This window comes from Fusarium verticillioides, chromosome 9 (assembly GCF_000149555.1).
Source record: "Fusarium verticillioides 7600 chromosome 9, whole genome shotgun sequence".
In the NCBI taxonomy this organism is placed as follows: Eukaryota; Fungi; Ascomycota; class Sordariomycetes; order Hypocreales; family Nectriaceae; genus Fusarium; species Fusarium verticillioides.
Genome location: NC_031683.1, coordinates 115,193 through 136,396, shown reverse-complemented (window position 1 = coordinate 136,396; position 21,204 = coordinate 115,193). Strand labels below are relative to the sequence as shown.

The 21,204-nt window shown below is 48.9% G+C and overlaps 9 protein-coding genes across 10 annotated transcripts; 3 read left to right on the top strand and 6 right to left on the bottom strand.

Annotated features, from left to right (window-relative positions):
• Positions 1 to 295: 295 nt before the first annotated feature.
• Positions 296 to 3,616, bottom strand: FVEG_11007 (hypothetical protein). Of its 2 annotated transcripts, XM_018900170.1 has the most exons (4): positions 3,310 to 3,616; positions 1,735 to 3,250; positions 545 to 1,678; positions 296 to 482 (listed from the first exon to the last, which is right to left on the bottom strand). In XM_018900170.1, the coding sequence occupies exons 1-4, from the start codon at positions 3,593 to 3,595 to the stop codon at positions 461 to 463; spliced, it is 2,958 nt and encodes a 985-aa protein (XP_018758404.1). In that variant the 5' UTR covers positions 3,596 to 3,616; the 3' UTR covers positions 296 to 460. The 2 variants fall into 2 exon arrangements, with proteins under 2 accessions (XP_018758404.1, XP_018758403.1); XM_018900169.1 differs by having other exon boundaries at positions 439 to 1,678.
• A 325-nt stretch (positions 3,617 to 3,941) lies between these two features.
• FVEG_11006 (hypothetical protein) lies at positions 3,942 to 5,617 on the top strand. Its single transcript, XM_018900168.1, has 2 exons — positions 3,942 to 4,135; positions 4,192 to 5,617. The coding sequence occupies exons 1-2, from the start codon at positions 4,079 to 4,081 to the stop codon at positions 5,542 to 5,544; spliced, it is 1,410 nt and encodes a 469-aa protein (XP_018758402.1). The 5' UTR covers positions 3,942 to 4,078; the 3' UTR covers positions 5,545 to 5,617.
• A 347-nt stretch (positions 5,618 to 5,964) lies between these two features.
• On the bottom strand, positions 5,965 to 7,741 carry FVEG_11005 (hypothetical protein). The gene is made up of 4 exons (XM_018900167.1): positions 7,382 to 7,741; positions 6,852 to 7,323; positions 6,524 to 6,797; positions 5,965 to 6,471 (listed from the first exon to the last, which is right to left on the bottom strand). The coding sequence occupies exons 1-4, from the start codon at positions 7,487 to 7,489 to the stop codon at positions 6,075 to 6,077; spliced, it is 1,251 nt and encodes a 416-aa protein (XP_018758401.1). The 5' UTR covers positions 7,490 to 7,741; the 3' UTR covers positions 5,965 to 6,074.
• A 572-nt stretch (positions 7,742 to 8,313) lies between these two features.
• On the bottom strand, positions 8,314 to 10,131 carry FVEG_11004 (hypothetical protein; the record flags this gene model as incomplete). Its single annotated transcript, XM_018900166.1, has 4 exons — positions 8,314 to 8,546; positions 8,600 to 9,297; positions 9,356 to 9,862; positions 9,923 to 10,131. The coding sequence occupies 4 exons, from the start codon at positions 10,129 to 10,131 to the stop codon at positions 8,314 to 8,316; spliced, it is 1,647 nt and encodes a 548-aa protein (XP_018758400.1).
• Positions 10,132 to 10,809: 678 nt separating this feature from the next.
• On the bottom strand, positions 10,810 to 13,123 carry FVEG_11003 (hypothetical protein). Its single transcript, XM_018900165.1, has 3 exons — positions 12,835 to 13,123; positions 11,302 to 12,779; positions 10,810 to 11,240 (listed from the first exon to the last, which is right to left on the bottom strand). The coding sequence occupies exons 1-3, from the start codon at positions 12,936 to 12,938 to the stop codon at positions 10,948 to 10,950; spliced, it is 1,875 nt and encodes a 624-aa protein (XP_018758399.1). The 5' UTR covers positions 12,939 to 13,123; the 3' UTR covers positions 10,810 to 10,947.
• A 235-nt stretch (positions 13,124 to 13,358) lies between these two features.
• Positions 13,359 to 15,520, top strand: FVEG_11002 (hypothetical protein). The gene is made up of 7 exons (XM_018900164.1): positions 13,359 to 13,660; positions 13,717 to 13,738; positions 13,803 to 13,810; positions 13,869 to 14,133; positions 14,186 to 14,380; positions 14,433 to 14,792; positions 14,844 to 15,520. The coding sequence occupies exons 1-7, from the start codon at positions 13,434 to 13,436 to the stop codon at positions 15,393 to 15,395; spliced, it is 1,629 nt and encodes a 542-aa protein (XP_018758398.1). The 5' UTR covers positions 13,359 to 13,433; the 3' UTR covers positions 15,396 to 15,520.
• A 1,429-nt stretch (positions 15,521 to 16,949) lies between these two features.
• On the bottom strand, positions 16,950 to 17,912 carry FVEG_11001 (hypothetical protein; the record flags this gene model as incomplete). Its single annotated transcript, XM_018900163.1, has 2 exons — positions 16,950 to 17,765; positions 17,819 to 17,912. The coding sequence occupies 2 exons, from the start codon at positions 17,910 to 17,912 to the stop codon at positions 17,068 to 17,070; spliced, it is 792 nt and encodes a 263-aa protein (XP_018758397.1). The 3' UTR covers positions 16,950 to 17,067.
• A 294-nt stretch (positions 17,913 to 18,206) lies between these two features.
• FVEG_11000 (hypothetical protein) lies at positions 18,207 to 19,724 on the bottom strand. Its single transcript, XM_018900162.1, has 7 exons — positions 19,596 to 19,724; positions 19,465 to 19,544; positions 19,264 to 19,412; positions 18,809 to 19,215; positions 18,706 to 18,758; positions 18,521 to 18,648; positions 18,207 to 18,454 (listed from the first exon to the last, which is right to left on the bottom strand). The coding sequence occupies exons 1-7, from the start codon at positions 19,619 to 19,621 to the stop codon at positions 18,356 to 18,358; spliced, it is 942 nt and encodes a 313-aa protein (XP_018758396.1). The 5' UTR covers positions 19,622 to 19,724; the 3' UTR covers positions 18,207 to 18,355.
• Positions 19,725 to 20,030: 306 nt separating this feature from the next.
• Positions 20,031 to 21,127, top strand: FVEG_10999 (hypothetical protein). The gene is made up of 3 exons (XM_018900161.1): positions 20,031 to 20,148; positions 20,205 to 20,908; positions 20,966 to 21,127. Exons 1-3 carry the CDS (start codon positions 20,140 to 20,142, stop codon positions 21,015 to 21,017), a joined length of 765 nt encoding a protein of 254 aa, XP_018758395.1. The 5' UTR covers positions 20,031 to 20,139; the 3' UTR covers positions 21,018 to 21,127.
• The last annotated feature ends 77 nt before the right edge of the window (positions 21,128 to 21,204 follow it).

Here is a 21,204-nt window from a genome sequence, read left to right as displayed (position 1 = left end):
AATACTCCCGTGGAGGCCACCATGGGATTGTCCCTCCGAACGTATGAACACAATTTAGTCCAGCTGTAACAAAGCCCATCGGAGGCATACACTGGGCAGGAACGGAAGCCTCGCCATACTGGTCTGGGTTCATGGAAGGGGCTGTTAGGGCTGATGAGATCGCAGCCAAGAACATTCTTGATGAACTCTGAGTGGGAAATTTCTTACCGTGAGCCTGACAAGTCATTCGAGATCTGTAGCCCCCAGTCTATAGACACGGATTGCAAGTATATTCACTGTTGCAGCCGCATCCCAATCCCAAACGTCTTTCTTATTGATGACTTGCACTCTCCAAAAACCCCATCATGCATAATGTAAAGTCATACCTATAGCGACAATGGCACAATTTTGGTCAGATGATCGCGCTGTTCTCTACAATAAGAGGAATAAACACTTAAATGCAAGTATAGAACATTGACCACTAACTATAGAGCAGTGGCACGCTATATTCCTATTGAAATCAGTATATCTACTCTAAAATGCATCATTGTGAGGCTCATCATACTGATTAATGAGTCTTTGCGGTATTAAGCCCCGTAACACAACAACACCAGCATGTAAGATCCCCCACCGAACCTTATTCAGCGTCTCAGCCATAGTCCAGACAAGCCCGACAATCTGTCGTTGTTGACCTGATGTCACATCCATCTCCTCAGGCCCCTTCTGAGCCATTCTCGACACGAGGTTGTGCATTTCCCCTCGAGGGTTCCAGATGATCTCATCGCTCTCGTCGTCACTATCTTCAGCATCATCGTCCATGTCAAGCATACCTCCTCTATTGGGCTGACCGTGGCAGAATGCCCAGCATGCAAGAGTTGCAAGGTACAGACACCAGGGGACGTGGAAGAGCTGCATGGCGTCTGAACGAGTGAGCACCTTTGTGTTTTCATGAAGCAGGCGGGATGCGTGCCATGCAGCCACAGATGCCGGTCTCTTGCGGCTTCTTGTGCTGTGTTCGGTGTTTGAAGGTTGATCTTTACTTGGTCGTTCTGTGACCGAAGCCCACTGTTTGACCGCCTTTGCGGATCGACGGTAGTCCTTCTGCTGAACTGGCCGACCCAAGATATGGCGAGCGCCAGCATAGATCTGTATGTCAAGGAACTCCATATGAAGAAGTGCTTGTGCTGAGTGAAACAAAGCATTGTATGCAGTAGCAAACGCCACGTACTCGCTTCTTCGAGCCTGGTCCTCGGGTGTATTCTGGAGTCGTGAAAGAATCGAGGTTATGTAACCATCAAAGTCTTCCTTCCAAGCGTCATAAGCGTTGCCTATGAGCTTCCGCCAGTTGGATCCGGGTCCACCACCATCTACTACTCCGAGCGCTGTCTGGTCACGGCGTTGCATATCCCAAGCGATGGACATCAGACCATGCAGCATAAGTACATGAGACAGCCCCGTCAATGCTTTTGGACGCGGCACCGATGGCCCAAGATATGATTTGAGACTGGGAAGGTAAAAGCTCTGCTGGGAAGTGCAGGCTGATGAAGTCCATGCCATAGCCCATGATGTTGGGTCTGAAGCTTCCCATATTCTTTGGCTGCATGGCAATTCAAGACGAAGCTCAAATGCTGACATACAGAGACTCTGACAAAAGAGAACTGCATGCTGTGTATCCCACATGAAGCACAGAAGTGCGAGACTGCAATTATATTTCAGCTAAATGTTATCACCAAGGTTCTTCGTTGAGCGACATACCGTTTCTTTTGTTCTGCAATGGCCCATCGTCTCCAAGCCTCTCGCAATAAGCCCTCATTTGTCTCGGTGCAGTCAGTAGGTGGCCCTTGAGGGCGGACCGACTGGCAGTCGGATCTGCGAATGAGATTTATAAGAAGTCCATGGAAGAGATGGCTCATGTCGTGTTGCTTCTGCCCAGCTCGAGATTTTCCAAAGCATTCCACCAGGAGGATAGTCTGCAGAGTCCAAAGTTCTGCGCGAGCCGAAAAGCTAGCATGGGAAAATATGCTAGGCCGTATAACGTCGTGGATGCACACAGCCAGCTGATGAGCATCTTTGGAAGAGTAGGTTGCACCAAGCAGGAGGACGGAGAGGAGAAGCAACGATTCCATTCTGTTTACATCAAAGGTTGCAAGGTGCATGAGTGGGTAGGCAGTATTGAACTTTACAAAGAACAATTCTAGGTATGTTTGTAAGGAGTCTTGGGACAGTAATGGCTCATCCCACACGGAGTGACGAGGATCAGGTAGAGACGGGTTGGCAGTCTCCACGACTTGGAGAATCCGTTTGCGCACGATTTCGTCGATCTTTGGTATCGATTGACCTTTGTCAAGCATCGAGAATGGCCTATTGAATTGCGGTTCCTCGACGTAGCGTTGATCCTGGGTAACGTGAGACTTCAATGGTTTGGCGCCTTTCTGCTGTGTTGGCGTTATAGACTCGTTTCTCGAGCTGGCAAAGCTCTCTGGAGTTGTCTTGATATGGTTCAAGATGGCGGTTCGTGGATCAGGGGCATCTTGCCTCGTATCGCTGTTGTGAGACTGTACCGACTCTGACCAGCGGCGCGTGCTGTTCACAGAGTCTGGTGATAATATCTGGACGGGCTCCGACATTTGGGCCGACGGTATATATTGCTCGCTGGACTTTGTGAGGGGTGTTGGTGTTGGGTTCAAGTTCATGTTAAATAACCAGCTGTAGTCCAGCGCAGTCGTATAGGGCATGTTAAACGAGCTGGCTGTATCTGGCTGGAAGTTTTGCGTGTAGTCAAGTGCCGCGTTGTCCACGAACGACTCGTTGAGGAGCAGAGGGTCAAGCTGATCGAATGAGAACTCGCCTATGCTTTGGCCGGGATCAAATGGGTCGGTTGAAGTGGTAAAGTTGGTTAAATGGTCGTCTGTAACCAGTTCGCCAGCGGTGTGAACAAAGATGGAGTCTTCAATATGCAAGTCGGATGAGGAATGAAGATCGACTCCATGCACTGGCTGGCCTTCGTTATGGCCCCAAGTGATCAGCCCAGGGGATTGATTCCCTGTGTTGTCTGCTTGGTCGGATTCTGGAGATGGGACTTGTTGTGTCTCATGGGGGTTCTGTCCCGAACCCTTGGCAGTCTTAGCTTTCGTCTTGGTGTCCCGACACGGTCGCTTTTCAACGACCGTACCGTCGGGTGCTTCCCAGGATCTCTTTCGTGTATCGAGAACGCCAAAGCCGGTTCCTCCGGCCTCAAGATCCTTTTGGCGATGTCTTTCCATATGTCGCCCTTTGGAAACGTAAGAACAAATTTTGATTGACTCGGCTATACAAAACATGGTCACTCACTCAGCAAGTCAGGCCGTTTGAAGTGTGCACGGCATATGTCACATGAAGAACCTCCCGGTAAGTGATTGAGAGCATGTCGCTGCAAGTGTTCTGAGCGCGTGAACCTCTTGCTACAGCCTGGATGAGTACACTCAAACGACTTGTCACTCTGGGGACCTGGCTGTGAGGCTGCAGAACCTCTTCGAGAGGTCTCTGATTGACCCTGCGATTGTGTCTGTTTACGACCCATGGCTTCTGTAAGAAACGCATCGACCGCTAGGGACAGCTCGTCGTCGGCTCCGTACATGGCTGTAGAGTGGGATGAGGTGGGAAATGTTAAAGATGAACGAGAGATAGAGTGAGGAAACGTTGGGGTTCTAGAGTGGGAGGATTTGCCGAATGCCGTTAAACTCTGATAAGTGATAGGCTTGGCTGGACTCCGCCACGGAGCTACCAAATCCCCACCCTTATCAGCTTCCCCGCACGCACATTATCTTGATAAGTGGGAGGATACAAACAGGGCATGGGTGAGTGGGTAAAAGAACTCGGGTTCAAGATCCGCGTTTGCACTAGCGATGGCTATCTAGACCCAGAATGTAAAGAAAGGCACGAGCATATCGGCATCGGTCTCGTAAATCGGACAAACGAGGAATCGCACCACCACTTGTGTCTGCTTTGCCACAAGACCGAGACCGCGTCACGTAGACTTTTAATACGAATGTAGAGACCTTTTGCTCGATATTGTTTTTTCTGCCTATTCCCAATTGCGATCCAGCAGCCTAGAGACAAGATGCCTACCTACAAGATACAGGAAGTGACGGAGAGGAGTGATTCAAGCAGGCTTCATGTAAGTTCAAGACTCTACATCGGGGAGCATTTAGTTTGGGATTAATGTGTATTTAGGTAGTCATTGTAGGAGCCGGTCTCGGTGGTCTCGGTGCTGCAATCGCAGTCCGTCTCGCCGGCCATGATGTCACGGTTTTGGAGTCTGCACCAGCAATCGGCGAAGTCGGCGCCGGTATCCAAGTTCTTCCCAACGCTGCTCGAGTTCTCTTCTCCTGGGGCCTCGAGAAGGAATTGGTTAAGAATGCCACCAAGCCAAGAAAATGTAACTTCATCGGATGGAAAGGAAACCATCTCTCAGAAATGGACTACCATGGCTACGCGGCTGCCTCGGGAGGCTACCCTTTCCTCGATTTTCATCGTGCGACTCTGCACAAAGCACTTTTGGACAGAGCTCAAGAGCTTGGTGCCAAGGTTCTTTGCGGATCTAAAGTCTTGTCCTACGAGATAGCAGAAGACAACAGCCACGCAACTGTGTTTCTAGAAGGAGGTCGAACCATGGAGTCTGACTTGGTAGTCGGCGCAGATGGCATTGCCTCTTCACTCAGAGAGCAGTTCCTCGGCCGATCCGATCCTCCACAATTGACGGGTGACTTGGCATACCGGCTGCTGCTGTCGACTGACGAGATGAGAAAAGACCCAGACCTGAGGCCATTCGTGGAAGACCCCCAAGTCAACTATTGGGTCGGTCCCGATAAACACGCTGTCAACTACGTATTGAAAGGAGGGGAGCTCTTCAACATGGTTCTCCTGGTGCCAGATGATATCCCACTCGATAGTGGCAACACTTTGGAGGGCAACATCGAAGAGATGAGGGCCCATTTCGCCGACTGGGATCCTCGAATCGGGAAGATGCTGAGCCTCTGCGACTCTGTTCTTAAGTGGAGATTATGCATTCGCCCTGGCCTCGATCCAACTTGGTCACATCCTTCGGGAGCCCTGACCATGCTAGGCGACTCTGTCCATGCGACACTGCCATATCTCGCCAGTGGTGCTGGTATGGCTCTAGAAGATGGCGGCGTCCTCGGACTATGTCTCGCCAAGCTCAGCGACAAGTCACCAGCCTCAAAGCTGAAAGCGCTGGCTGTCTACGAGTCGTGCCGTCGAGAACGTACCGAGATGGTTGTGCAAAGAGGAACATATAATCAGTGGATATACCACCTTCCTGATGGTGAGGAGCAGAGACAGCGAGATGAACGATTCAGACATTACGGAAAGTGGGATGAGGAGTGGCTCAGTGGCGAGAACCCAATCATCCCGCAGTCTTCGGAGACAGGAGAGGATCCATTTCCTTGGAGATATAATGGAGTTGGACGGTGGTTGTTGACGTATGATATGTGGAAGGATGTTGATGAAAAGTTCTCGCAGCTCGAGTCTGAAGCCAGTGGCGGCTCACTAAGAGCAAGTCTCTAACTAGAAGCAATGCAGTATGTCTAGCTAAGGTATTGTTGGTCAGTCAATAAAACATTTATGAAGGTTGCATGGCATTGTCTAAGCACTGTTCAAGAATTTCTGCCGTATTGGCTTCAGAATTCTCAGCTTTCCTGTAATGGAAGCAAAGACATTCTAACTTCCTTGAAATCCTTGCAGAGTCATCCATATAAAGATCAAGCATTCTTGGCCTGGGGGGACAAGAAAGATTCTAGTTATCAATGCTAAACCTTATGGGCGGCGGTTAACTACATAGTCTAGATACGCCTGCTATTGACAGTGAGGGATGCAAGATTGAATCTGGAGATAGTCGAAACGAAAAGTAAAATAAAACAGATGCGAAAATGTAACTAGTCAAGTGGTTTCATAGTTGGTGACAGCTTTTAACAGATGACATTTATTTCTCACTGTTGGAATCAAATTTCATTTGAATACCTGTTTATTCCATGGCAGCTAAGCTGCCCACGCCAATATATAGTCTATAGAATCGACCTCCACCGCAGACTCCCACTTTATGCTTCACTCTTCACCTCATTTGAGGGGCTGTAGAAAGGATAGTCATTGTAGCCCTTCTCCGGAGGATCGGCACCGTAAAATGTGCTGCGGTCATATGCGTTCAGAGGCCAGCCATTCTGTAATCTCTCAGCCAAGTCAGGATTGGCAATAAAGTGTCGGCCCATAGCGACCAAGTCAGCCTCTTGACTCTTGATCTTGGTGGGAGCATTGTCTCGGTTGAAGTTTCCGCAGGCCATGAATAGAATTCCAGAAGGCTGGAGAATGTTGCGGAATATGTTGAGCGAGTTTGCCTGCTTTCCAACTTCAACAGCAGTACCATCTTTGCTACTACCGTTGGCAAGTGCAGCGAGCTTTTGCTGCTCATCGAGAACCTCGTCGAAACGGGGCTCAATCCTGATGATCGTCAGTCAATTGGACGTGGTTCCAAGGGTAGTCTGTGACTTACATGTGGACGTAAACAGGTTTATGGTTGTCTGGCAGACTGGCGATCTGGCCGCAGAGGTACGACCAATGAGCGTTGGGATCACTGTCCTTCGTGCCCTGAAAGTAGTTGTAAGGCGAAAGTCGAAGACCGACCTTGTCGGCACCAATAGCATCACAACATGCAGTGAGAACCTCAAGCAGGAATCTGCATCTGTTTTCAACGGAGCCGCCATACTCGTCAGTTCGGTTGTTGATGTTATCATGAAGGAACTGCTCAAGGAGATAACCATTGGCACCTGATCCCAACAGTTAGCAAAAGGCACAAGGGGAGATTTTGTGTGTGTACATGCCATGAATCTCAATACCATCGAACCCAGCGACTTCAACAGCTCGCTTGGCGGCAGCTGCCCATTCAGCAGTAAGGCTGTGAATTTCATCCACTGTCAGGGCTCGAGGGGGGTCATCCTTGGTATCAGTGCCATCCAGATATGTACCCGGCATGGGCTGATCCCCGGAAGACACGGCCCTCTCACCACCTCGCTGCGCACTACAGGACGCCCGTCCTGTATGCCATAGCTGAGTAAAGATAAAGCCGCCCTTGGCATGGACAGCGTCCGTTACCTTCTTCCATCCCTGTAGTTGGGAGTCGGTAAAGACGCCAGGGACGCCAGGGTAAGCACTAGCGTTCAGGGCAATGTCGGTCGCTTCAGTAATCTGAAGACCGCCGTCACTGGAGCGATCGCTGTAGTACTTGACCATGCGAGGGCCAGGGACATAAACTCCACGGGACTCGAATTCACTTCTCATGCGCGTGTTGGGTGCCTGGAAGGATATGGTTAGGTCATTCTTTGCGGATTGATAATTGGTTTCCACTGCGTACCTGCACAATTCGATGCCTCAAGTTCAGCTTGCCAAGCTTCAAAGGGGAGAACAAAACAGTATCCTTCAGCGCGGCATGTGCCGCTGGCGGTGTAACTGCGATAGGCATGTTTGTAGGGGTAACGGGTAAAGACTAGGGGAGAGAACGTGACAAGCTTCCAGGAAACTTCGAGCTGTTGGAAAGTTGCCTGATTGTGCTTGGAATTGACAGATCAAGTAGCTATGGATGGTGAAGCTTTAGTAGCCGATGTACTTTGTCCTTGTTCATTTTGTTGTTTCGGTTGCAACTTGGCATGGACTCTCGGTACCCCATCCCCCACCTTTGAACGATGAAAGTGGGTGGGTTCGCAGATGCGAGGAGTTAATAATGATTCTTGTTGGCCACTGATAAGACGCAGAACGACAGGGTCCACAGGGAAGAACAAGAATGGGGGTGGGTCTGACCAGGATCGGAAAGTTTAAGACAGCTAGGACTGAGAAGGATTAGCATTGACGCGGAGCGGACAGGACATCCGATGGGCTACTTTCACAGCTTTTATGGGTCCAATCTCTTCATCCCTCCCGGGTAATAATTGTGAATTTTCAGTTTTGGTCTAGAGGTGATGAGCAAGAATACACAACAATAGAAAGCCTATTGCAACTCGATGAAACCACTGACCATTGCTGTGGATATCAGCTGAGTTAGAAACATTTCTGATAATTGTTTAGAGTCACTGGCCTCGATAGAAGTTAAATGTTAAATGTTAAGGTTCGTAATGATTGAGAGTCGTGCTATATGGAGAAAGAGATACGATAGCGATTTGTGAGATAACACGTAGCGAATGGCATTGGAGCAGAGTATAAATATGTATTACACCAATTGACAATTTCCTAGTACTAATATAACAAAACTTGTCATTCAAGACTAAACACCCTATCCTGACTATCCTGACTCTAGAGAGATGCATGACCATGTGTTTCGTATGGAAGACCAATACAGAAGAAGCCAACCACAATCCAAAGCGCCGCACTTGCATAAATGGGAACAACTGAGAACCCGGAATAAGTTGAAATAAAAGATGCCACGAGGCCACCAACTCTGAGAAGTGTAGCTGCAATACCTGTACCAGTACCTCGTACCGGTCCAGGAAAAGACTCGGGAGTAAATGCAAACATAACGGCGTACTCTGCAAGACATGTTAGTGTGTGAGATGACAGAATGAACAAAAGGAAGAATTACCAAAGTTTCCAAGGATAGCTGTAGCACACTGGAATCCAATGTCGGCGGCTTCAGTGCCAACAGCTGTGTATGCAAAGAGAAAGACGCCTGTGAGAACAGCGGAGATGGCCATCATCCACTTGCGGCCCAACCGAGTCTCTACCAGGAACCCTGCAGAAATGGGGCCGAGGACTCCAACGGCGGAGACAATGCAGTAAATCATGTATGTATGGTTGAACGATGAGCTGGCCGTGTAATCCTTCTTTGACTCAAGATAAGAAGTAATAAAGGCAAAGTACAGCGGATAGGCGATTCCAATAGTAAGCCATATCAGAAATGTGACTGCACTGTGCTGAGCCATCTTGCGGCCCGCGAAGAGCGAGCGATAACTGCTCATGTTGAAGTCCTTGAAGTTCTCCCTGAGGATGTCCTTCATAGAGAGCTTCTTCTCGGTCTGATCCGGAATGGCGTGGACGGGCTCGCCGGTAGATGAGATAACCGCAGACGAGTAGATTTGGCGGTCAATATCTTGCATCATCTCGAGTGTCAGGGTCTCAGGCTTGCCGTTATACCGAGCGATGTAGTTGACCGATTCGACAGCCTCTGCGTCGCGTCCCTTGGAGAGGAGATACTTGGGTGACTCGGGAATTTTAAAGACGAAGAGTCGGACCAAGGCAAGGACAATGGCAATACCACCGAGGGTGATCATGACATATCGCCTGTAGAAGCCATCCTGTTAATCCGATGCATCGGAAGTCTGGAGGGTGAACTACTTACCATCCCATATTATCCTGTCTGCGGCAACCCTCAGGGCTGCTGCAAGCAAAGTTGGCGAGGAACACCCATGAAAGAAGGGACACGATAAGCTGGCCAAGATTCCACCATGCAGACAGTGTGACAAGCAACCACTGGTGACTCTGGGGAACAAACTCAAGGAACACGATACTGTCAACTGGGACGTTGCCTCCAGCTGCAGTACCGATTACGGCCCAGAGAGAGCAAAATGTGATGAAGTCCTGAGATCCAGCAACTGCACAAGCAAAGATTGCTCCGATGAAGATTGTAGAGTTGAAAGCAGGCTTGCGACCAATAACGTCAGCTGCAGTACCCCAAAAGAAGGCTCCGACAATCAGTCCGACGTAGTAAGCCACTGAACTGAAGCTGATTCTAGTTATGTCGTCGAATTCGTTCATGATCGGGGGACGGACGGCGGTGATGCCCTGGGACCAGAAGTTATCGACCATCCAACCGCAACCGTTGACGACGAAGAGGATCCATTGGAACCTAGCAAGAGGTCACTGTTAGCACAGACATTACTACCCATATGGGCTGTGAAACACTCACTTTCCAGTACCAATCTCCGAGAGATGGCGGGCAACAAGCTCAGACTTTAGCCGATACGACTCGTTGACAGCACTCCCGTAGAAGTCACGAACAGCACTGTCCTCAACAGGTTTGTGATCGCCGAGACGGTAGGAAGTCGCACTTGGAGCGTGTTGAAGCTTGGCTCCAGTGGCCTTCTCGGCGATATCTTCTGCGTTGTTTGAAGCCATGATGATCTTTTATTGAAAGAATTGAGCACGTTGAAGATGAGAGGTTGAGGACTGGGGACATTAACTGGTGTCGACTCTTGTATTTATCACCCATGAGACAAGGAACAGGGTCGTGTTTTCCCCTTTTGTGGCGTGAGAGAGAGATAGACAGACAAGATAACTAATCGCTGCTCCGAGTCAATGCACACCCTGAACCCAGCCGTAACCTTAGCATCCGCTAGACCAGCAGCAGGATCAGGCCAAGACAATGCGTATGCTACGCTATCTACCTATCTTATCGATTCGAACTCGTCCTGCTGACAGAAAAACCCCCACTTTCCCCGGATTGTACCTGTTGTTTGAAGTTTAAACCATGGGATTTGGGAGAAATGGGGTTGATCTCATCCGATAATTGGTGCCCGCTATCGCTGATCGAGACCTGGCTATGTATGGACATGGTTTGGTCCATTCATGAATCTCGGACACATTGATACTATAGCGGGCTTCAGAGCCCAATAATGAGTGACCTGATACACATCAGTGAGTCTGGGCCTGGACGAGACGAGGCGACAACGTTGTTTGGATGGCGAGTTTGACTAATCTCCTTCATGCAACGCCAGCGCGTATGAGCTGGACAATTGGATATTTGGCACTCCAAAGCGACACGACTAACAGGTAGAATCTATAAAATCACATTTCAATCTGAGCTGATAGTTGCTGCACATTGGCTAAACTTGAATGAAGAGTTTCTAACGCGTCATGTCTCGTCAACCTTGCTTGACATCTAAAGATAAGTGATACAGTATTTCAAAAAGGAGTTTTCAATAAAACGCGAGATCAGACAGAAGGGATCTGCAGAAAGCCCCCAAAGTACGAATCAAGCCAGCTCGCCGCCGCCGCACCCTCCTCGACACTAGCATCCTTGATACGCCGGATAGCACCGACATAACCATCTGGCCTAACCACGAGGATTGAAACCTCTCCACTATCGACAGAGCCAAGCCACTTCTCTGTACACGAAGTTCGCTTGGTATCTAGATGCGCCGCGTCATCCAAATACACCGTCCACCTACTCTTGGAAAATGTGGGAGGTAAGTCTGAGAGCTCAAACTCATTCTTGTCTGTAGAGGCTTTAAAGATTCAACGAGTTAGTTGCTGTGATATAATGGCGATGCAGAAGATGTTACTTACTGAGAAGCGCAAAGGTGATTAACTGGTTGACTGCTGTGTACCGTTCTGGCCGCACGTAAACATCATCGGCACGACTAGCACGAGGCTTCTGCTGGTAAGAAACCTGGGCTGACTTGCCAAGCTGAAATACGAACGAGTTTGATGTTGAGATAGACTCGTCGAAGCCTTTGATGAAGCCACTCTCTTGACGACCTGTGAGATTCGGGGCGACTACATAGACCCGAAACTGGCCAAGAACTGGGACATCGAGCTGGACATCGACTGGGCAAGCGTCTATGTAGCGTGTAACCTTGGCTTGCGGGAGATTGCACCCAGGTTTAGCATCGCCACCTGGCGCGGCATCAAGAGCATTGTTCAGCTCATTGGGACCGTACTCAACCCCCACTCCCGAGATGAAGCGTGTGTTCTTGCGAAAATTCTCAGCGAGTCTCTTGGAGTCACCTCCAGCGATCTCATTGGCGTGTTCAAAGTCAAAGTTGATGAGATCCTCCGCGATCTTCTTCCGTTCCTGCTCGTACGATTGTAGAAGGATACCATCCTTGGCGAAACCACGTGCAGCAAGGTTGAGCTTCCAGCCCAAGTTCCAAGAGTCATGGACACTGGTATTCATTCCCTGTGCAGCTTTTGGACTGTGTGTGTGACTAGCATCTCCAGCTATGAATATCCGCTGAGTCGGGTCCAGGAACCGCGTTGCGAAGCGTTGGGATACTTGATAGTTGCCAAACCACTCCACTGATGTCCAGTTGACAGTATATGGAGCCATGATAAGACGTGCTTGCTCCATGACAAACTCCTGACCGAGGCCTTTCGAAGTGACTGAACTCTTCATCTCGATGTAAAGTCGGGTCATGTTCCGCTCACGTGGAATAAGAAGGACTGATCCGTGTTCCTCAGAGAATATGACGGTCTTGCTCCAGATGTCAGGGAAGTCGGTGTCCAACTCTCCGTCCAAAACTCCCCAAACAGAATTGTGAGGAGTTCCTTGAGAGCCGGCACCAGGAATAGTGTTCCGCACTGCCGAACGAGCTCCATCACAGCCAACCAGGTAACTTGCCGAAAAGGCTGTACGTGTTTCACCATCTTTGTCGCATTCGATCTCGAGATGATCCGGAGAGCTTGTTACTCCTCGAAAAATGTGACTTCGAGTGACCTCGACACCACTTTTCCGTAGGTCGTTGATAAACGTGCCCTCCATCATGCCTTGATGGCACAAAAGGATATAGGGGTGAAGCACATCTACCACTGAGGACGGATAGTGGACTTCACGTCCTGTACGGCGAAGTCCTTCGGTTGGCGAGCCCCGCCACATGCAGATGTCATGGACCTTGACTCCTGTTTGAACAAGATCATCGCCAATTCGCAGCATCTGCAATGTCTCAATGGTCTTTGGTTGGATACCATCAGCGCGACCTACGGTTGTCTGATCAGGCCTCTCATCGATGACCTTGACTGAGAGACCAAGCTTTGCCAATACAACACTGGAGAAATCATCAGTACAGGCTACAAAGGGCGAACAGACATCGGGAAGCTCACCTCAACATGAGACCCGAAGGGCCAGCTCCAACAACGCAGACATCATGGACATCGCCATCGTGATATCCGTTGCGGTGACCATTTGTGCTTGTCGGAATGGCCATGTGGGGCAAGTGTTTGTAGTGTAATGGGGGGATGGATACTGTGCTGAGTGATGATGGTGTTTGACAGTGTAACAATTGATCTCGTCAACACATTCACCTCCCGAATATATCAATCAAGCTGGTTCTTAACAGTAGACAACTCAAGACTTCTTGCGGCGTCTCCCGCCAAATGTCGTCTCATCCGTTGAGGGCAATGTAGCAACACCATCATTCGATCAATCGGGCTCTATCATGAGTAAGCTAGGGTCGAGTCCACCCCCACTCTCGAATCTCGACCGCCTTTGGTCATCGTTATCTCGGCGATTCGGCTTAGCTCGACTAAGTCCACTGCTATATCGGCATAGACGCGGGGTTTGGCAAAGTATATCCAAGGATGGGGTCGTGCTGCAGATCACGACCCCTCCCTCTCTTCCGGGGACAGAAAACGACTCGTGTTATTATAGCGACAATAGGATTCCGGTGGCTTCTTGCAGGCTTCTCTGGCAAATTAGTACAATGGCGCCTGGCTCAATTGACCCTGAGCCTCAGCCTTGGCAGTCAACGGTTGAGCGCAAGAAACAACAACAACGTGACATTTTATCCAAGGCTTTGTTGGAATTTGAGAGTAACAAAGACTTAAAACACATCGATACCAACCAATTTGCCGATACAGCCCAAACCTTGAGCCTTATATCCGACGGGCAGCTGACATGCAAAATCGTTGTGCAAGTTTTAATCGGACGGTACGTGATTAAAATTCGTATAAGTGCGGTGCCATTAACTAGCTATCTCTATATAGGGCGATCCAAGTTCATCAACAGGTGTGTTGCTCTGAGTGTCAAATTGATAGACACCATTCTTCTGACCTCGATCAATTGAATATAGACCAACTGGTAAGATGCGCACTGCGAACCCAGTCAATTTGGACACCAAAAGCTAAAGGGACTCTAGTTTAACGGAAGTTGCTTTCGAAGATGCCTTGCGACAAGCCGAAGAGCTTGATGCTTATATGATCAACAACAAACAGCCAATGGGACCTCTGCATGGAGCAGTCGTTACTCTCAAGGACCAATTTAACATCAAAGGCTATGATAGCACTCTAGGCTATGTTGGGCGGTCCTTCATTCCAGCTACCAAGGACGCCGTACTGGTCAAGATGCTAAAGTCACTGGGGGCTATCGTTCTCGCAAAGTCAAACTTGCCTCAAAGTATCATGGTAAGGAACCCATCAACATCCAGGCTGAATACCGTGGCTTACTGCCATTTAGTGGTGTGAGACGGAGAACCCTCTCTGGGGCTTAACCACCAATCCCATGAATAAAAATTACACGCCAGGTGGCTCTACAGGCGGAGAGGCTGTCCTGATCTATTGCGGCGCTTCTATGCTTGGATGGGGTACGGATATTGGTGGAAGTATTCGTATTCCAAGCCATATGATGGGCATCTATGGATTGAAGCCGAGTGTGAGTTTTTCTCGATCTTGAAATCACTAATATCCCTCTGATTGAATACCAGAGCTCAAGACTGCCTTACCAAGGCGTCCCTGTTTCCACAGAAGGGCAGGAGCATGTCCCATCTTCAGTTGGTCCGATGGCACGAGACTTGGGTATGATCAAGCATGCCATGCACAGCCTCATCGAGTCAAAACCGTGGGAGTATGATGCACGCTGTGCTTCACTTCCATGGCGAGGCCATCTATACGAAGAAATGCATAGCCGCCCGCTTACTATCGGTGTTCTGATGGACGACGGAGTTGTTCGTCCGCATCCACCGATAACTCGAGTCTTGCAAGATGCAATTGAAGCTTTGAGACTAGAGGGACATGAGATTGTGGAGTGGAACACTGAACTCCACGAGCAGTGTATTAGAACTATGGTGATGCTCCCGGTGTCGAATTCGCGACCTAGTTGACTGACTTTGGGATAGGACATGTTTTATACCGCTGATGGTGGTGAAGATATCCGCCAAGATATATCAAGGGCTGGAGAACCGTTCATCCCTCACGTCAAGCGGCTTGTCAATAAAGGCGAAGCAATTTCTGTGTACGAATATTGGAAGCTCAACAAGAAGAAGTGGGATCTTCAGCAAGGATATCTGGAGAAGTGGAACTCGATCCAGTCTGCCACTGGCAGAAAGGCTGACGTGATCCTTATGCCCGTCATGCCACACACCGCTGTCAGACACGGCGGATGCGGTTGGGTTGGGTACACAAAGGTCTGGAATGTTCTTGACTATACCGCGATGGTCATCCCTGGCGGAACGATACAATCAGGGGATGTCGACTTACCGTTCTCGTACCCTGCTAGAGGACCTGAGGATGAATGGAACCAAGGGCTCTGGAGCAAGGAGAAAGACGAGATGGCTGCGATGAATCTCCCAGTCGGACTGCAGATAATCGGACGGAAACTTGAAGAGGAGAAAGTGCTTGGGGCTGCGGAGGTAATTGATCGCGTTTTGAAAAAGCTACTACAGCCATAATACTCTTAACTTGGAATCGCTGTTTTTAGTTAGAACAGAGCACGCACCGAGGGCAGGAAGCTTATAGTTAGGTCGAGGGAACATGGCCTTTATATGCTATCTACAGCATTCAATCTCTTTCACATGTCTATACTCGCCTTCTCTAGTGCATTTGCCATATGCCTCCCGATTATATGCTTTTTCGGCGGCGAATCCTGACACTACGGAGGCTGACACCAGCGACTTCCCGAAGCATATTCCATCGCTCGCGTTTCTCTTCCCCCTGATAGACCCTCTTATCTACAAAGGTGTTGACTCTCGGCCCACCCAGTATGAATCGGGGTATCAACCCAAGTTGAGCTTGGCCCCTCGATTGGTTCGTCCCCCCCCTCCAAGAGAGCTCACAATAAGAGGCAAGTTTTCAGGAGGTAGAAATATCCCGTTTCTGAATCCCAGAGTCGACTTGAGAGGGTCAGGCTTGGGGCCAGAGACAGCAATTTCCCGTTGATTCTGGGCGGTGATGAAGTCAGTGGCTATATGCAGAGGCACCTGGACTGCTGTATCAGATAAGAATTTTGTAAAATGATTACTGATGGATTTGAAGTTGAGCTCTTGGCTTAGCCCACTGTCTTCACCCGTGAGGGTGATGAGTACTGGCAGCTTCTCTAAATCTGTTACACGAATGTTCAAGTTGTCTTCTAAAAGAATGATTGTTACTGCCTTGAACAGTGGCTGTAGGATCGAGAACTCTTGAACTCGAAAGTGGAGACCCTCATATGAGGACCGTGGGGAAAGGGTCACGACCTCTTGTTGGTATGTCGCTACTCGGTCGCAGATCTACCGATGCAGGTCGTTTACATGCGTGACCAGTGATACTGCAGGCATATCTGGAGGGGGTCTGCAAGGGTAAACTAGCTTTGCAATGAACTGGTGGTACTCGACATCATTCCGGTATGGTCGATACCATTTGTGGTAGAGCCAATTATGCAATGCGCAGTGGAGTAGGAAACGACCCTTGGCGCCGGGCACAATATACTCGGCAGGGTCTTGTTGCAACAATCCTCCAATTGATCTGGCGATTTATCCTCGACCTTTCTCTGGTCACTTCGAGACCAGGCGTCAGGGTGCAATGGGCAGGGTTGAACGATTCTTGTGGCGGAAAGCATATAAAGATCTCTTCGATGGTATGATTCTAGTTGACCACGGATCTCAGAGAAGATTTCGTCTCGGGGTAGCGGGGCCCTTTTCAAGACGCTTGAACAGACATACATTCTGTCCCTTAAGGTATCTTACCTCAATAGATGATCTGGCTGCAGAGGGGTGCTGGCTGATGTGAAATTAATGAGAGTGATGTATGAGGGTGTGAGTAATTCAGCAGCTGAGTCTTAGGTGGTTTATATAGTGAATAGTGCAAGAAATTAGAGTGTTGCGTTCAAATTCAACTTGGACTAACTTTCGAAGTGTGAGTCAGGCCTTGAACCTTGCCTTGGAAATCAAACCCTTGGAACCCAATGAGTCGCCAATTGCAAACAGCAAAGTTCCAGCACATTTTTAGCCTTTGCCTATAGAACTACTTCCTTCAGGTCATGGTTGCATATGGCATCCCTTGCTCAGAACTACTGATGATTGAGGGTAAAAAATTAAAGGTAGCTATCAATCAGCTTCAGGCTCTCTTAATCAATTAATAAGTCCCTCAATACACCAAATTTACAGACTTTCCATTCCAACTCTGGGAATCCCCTTGGATAATCTCTTCGAACATCCATCTTGCCAGGTCCATGCTGCTGATAGTGTATCCAACTTTGATACCGGCTTCTTGCTCGTCACTCTTCCTCAGAACATCATCTTCCCAAATCCACCCTGTATGCACCTTTGCCGTCCCTTTCATCTCCCCATCTGTCAGCAATGGCGGCCGAAGCATGGTATATCCACCAAGACATGACTGTTTCTGCGTGGCGGCCTCACGAGTAACACGCTCAAGAGCTGCAGTGTCTGCCTGCGCCTCTTTCAGCAACCACCAGTAAAGTGGGATGAGACTGAGTGGTTGATCACGACGAGAACCATGTCCGGTTGATGAGATTGGAGCGTAGATGGGTGAGTTCGAGATACTGTTCGTAGAAACAAGATCTTTTAAAGCCTGTATTACCGCGGCAGCGGAGTCGCCAGTGACAGTGGCATCATCCATAGCAATTGGGTGAAACGGATTGAATCGTAGTTTCCAAGTGCTTGTGATGCCACTGAAGATGATCTCTGGGTCGTTGAGAAGAAGACTGCGGACTGTGGACACGTCACGAGATGATCCTGTGACAACGATGAGTTGTGACTGTTGGATCTCTTCAGACACGCCGAGATCCAAGAGAGTCTTTTTCAGTTTCAACTCATCTCGAACAACTATGGAGGACGAATTAGCTTGGCTGCTAAGAGTAGGGACACGTTGAACTCACGAGCAGCTGCTTTATGACCATCAAGCAATGTCCAAGCTAGCACATGCCGCAAAGTAGCGCCGCACGCTCCGATGTATGCCGCTTTGACCGCCATGATATAGTGTAGGCTTGAGTATGTAATGTGATAAAAAATATGTCGTATCAATTGTATACCGCATATCTAGGCTAACAATGCTGGTGTTTTATATTTTGCAATTATTAGTATGCTCATCAGTTCATTTTGCGGACTTGTTGCGGAGTCGGGATCGGGACAACTACAGAATGAAAAGTGGCTTGCCAAGTCCGCCTATTTTCGCCGGCCCCATTTCACATCGTGAATCCGCGGAAGCCGAGTTGTCTACCGAAGCTCACTGAAAATGATATTCTACAAAGACAAGCATTTCAATCTGATGTGTGATTTTATCTTAGCTGCCACAGCAGAGACATGCCGAGGATCATAAATAACAGTAGCTAAAAAATCATGACTGGTAAAACTTATTGCTCAACTTGACTTCCTACAAGTATATAATTACCCGACAGATTGTGACTTCATTGCTTCTACGTGGACTCTTGAAACTTCTTCATCACCTCCTCGTGACTTGCCGGCATAAGAGCGCCTTCAGGCGCAGGATTCTTGCTCTTGAAGTAATCGCTCATCTGGCAAATGTCAGCAGTATGAACTTGTTTAAACGCAATTAGAGTTGGTGGTAAGCTGTAACTGACCTCTCCCATCGTGACCCACTCGACACCTTCATGCTTGTTGATGTGCTCAATGATGCGTTCGTGCATCAGGAGAACGTGAGGTCTACCCGACACATCGGGGTGGATAGTCATTGGGAAGATAAATTCGTCTGCAGAGTATCAGTAAACCGAAAGATTCCCTCCATCAAGCTTTGTGGCTTGCTTACCATATTCCCGGTAGAAGTAATCGAAGTGATCTTTCCAAATGTCTTCGACATCTCTACATATCGTGTTAGTTTGAGCAAACACTTTGCTTCTTGAAAGACTTGCCTCGGGTTGACCCATCCATGTGAGTTTGGAGAGTTCTTGATAAACATCATAGGCGGTAAATCATCTATATACCAAGAGCCAGGTATTTCGACCATGCCCGTCTCTTTTCCCTTTGTCAGTGGCTTCATCCACTCCTCAGCCTTCTTGGTGTAATCAATCTTGGTCCATGAGTCGCCTGTCCGCAGCCAATATGCTTGGCAGTCGTGATGAGACATTGAGTGGTCATACTCGATTCCGTAGCTGAGCATCAACTCGGTCCCTTCTTCACTTGTCTCCCACCAAGGCGCCACGCTCCCCTTGGGCGGCTTTCCGCAGAAGTCGGTGAGTAACTTCCATGTCTTGTGCAGAACGTCTTTCTGCTGCTCAAAGGTCATGTCCACGGGGTTTTCGTGGCTGTAGCCATGTAGCTACGTCGCTTAGTGGAATGCCGATTATCGATGCGATACTTGACTTACACCAATCTCATGTCCAGCATCTCGGACCATAGCACACTCTTCTGGAAATGTTTCCAAGCTGTGTCCAGGGATGAACCATGAGGCTTTGATGTTGTACTTTTCAAATAGCTTCAACAAGCGTCGGGTACCGATTGTTCCCGCCCAGAGACCTGTTCTCCAGAGGATTAGCCGTGAAAACGTGAAGTGCATTGTTTTGCCGACCTCTGCTGATGTCGCTTGTGCTGTCTTCGCCTCCGTATGACCCCAGCCAACCGGCCACGGCATCGATATCCACCCCGTAGCTAGGTATACCCTGGTTAGTAAAATGTTCATTAGTTAAGTGCAATCCTTACCAGACCAAAACCTTCTTCTTGCCCATCTTTCGAGTGAGTCTCTGAAAAATAAATGTGATATATCTCGGAAATGCGCTGTTTACGTCAACTTTCACACTCGGTCAGGTCCAATGCCATATAACTTGAGCCCAGAGATAACTCCCAAAATGCGGGGTTCTTGTGTTACAGCACCGTACAGAGTAGAAATGGGACATACCCCCCACTTACCCCCTGATCCGTATCAGATTAGTTCCGGTTGGCGGTATCAGGCGTTATCACAAGTGGAGTCTGTGAAAGCGAACCGTTGTAACCCCCACCCCCATTCTTGAACTCAGTTTCTGGTACGAGACTGCGAGTCGAATCGGATAGCAGTCTGTCGCATGATGGCCCACCAGACTTTAGAACTCTATTGTAGAAAGACACCCAGTCTCGTGATTCACCTCAAAGGCAATCTGACATGTATGTGAGTTCTTCCACTAAACAACACAGGCGTTGAATTGTTACAGCTTCTTACACATTGCGATACTTCTCATCTCTACCAATTACATCTTTAACCTTGTTCAAAATGTCAAAGGTCAGTTGCTTAGTACCGATATTTTTGCCATATCATAAACTCACATTGCCTCACAGTTCTCACTAGCTGGCCGCCTAGCCGTCGTGACTGGGGGAGGTCGAGGATGCGGTTTCGCGTTTGCCCAGGGGTTAGCCGAAGCGGGTGCTGACGTTGCCATATTCGACGTGATTGAACCCTCTGCTCCTGAAGTCGAACAGCTGATTTCCAGCTATGGGGTCCAGATCAGGTCTTATATTGTGGATGTAACCAAGTTGTCGAGTCTAAAAGAAGGTTTCACCGCTGTGGCTTCAGATTTCAACAATAGGCTAGACATCCTGGTAGCATGCGCAGGGGTCAACAAGAACGTCCATTTCCTCGACACCGAAGAGGAAGACTTCGATAAGTTATTTGCCGTCAACGCTAAAGGTGTTTACTTCTCTGCAAAGCTGGCAGCTCAAGCTATGATCGGAAACAAGACCAAATGCGGCAGTATTATCCTCGTGGCCAGCATTGCTTCGCATATGGCTATTCGATCTCAGAGGTCGACAGCCTACTGCGGTACCAAAGGTGCGGTGAGAGCAATGGTCGCACCAATTGCCGCGGAGCTTCAAGAGTATGGGATCCGAGTCAACTCAATCAGCCCCGGCTACGTCAAAACGGCGATGACAGCGCCATTCCCGGATTTGATTGAGGGATGGAAGGACGAGATCATGAACCGTCGCGTTGCGGAACCTGACGATATCAAGGGGGCTTGTGTCTTCCTGGCTAGTGATGCCAGCGCGTAAGTCATTGCCACCGCTTATTGAACTTTTAATTATACATACTGACCAATCACCAGGTATTGCACGGGCTCTGACATTCTTGTCGATGGCGGTGTCACAAAGTGGTAATGTCATTAATTATCCCTACCTCTCCTAACCTGGAAAGGTAAAAGCCAATAAATATAAAACTCTGTTATTATTAGCCAGCACTTGAGCGTTTGAGGCATGTAGTTCGTGGCGCACTGCAGCCACCGTTTTGGCAGTTCTAGGCCAGTCCTCTGATGTGAGTTCCGATGTTGCCGTCTGTCAAACTCTA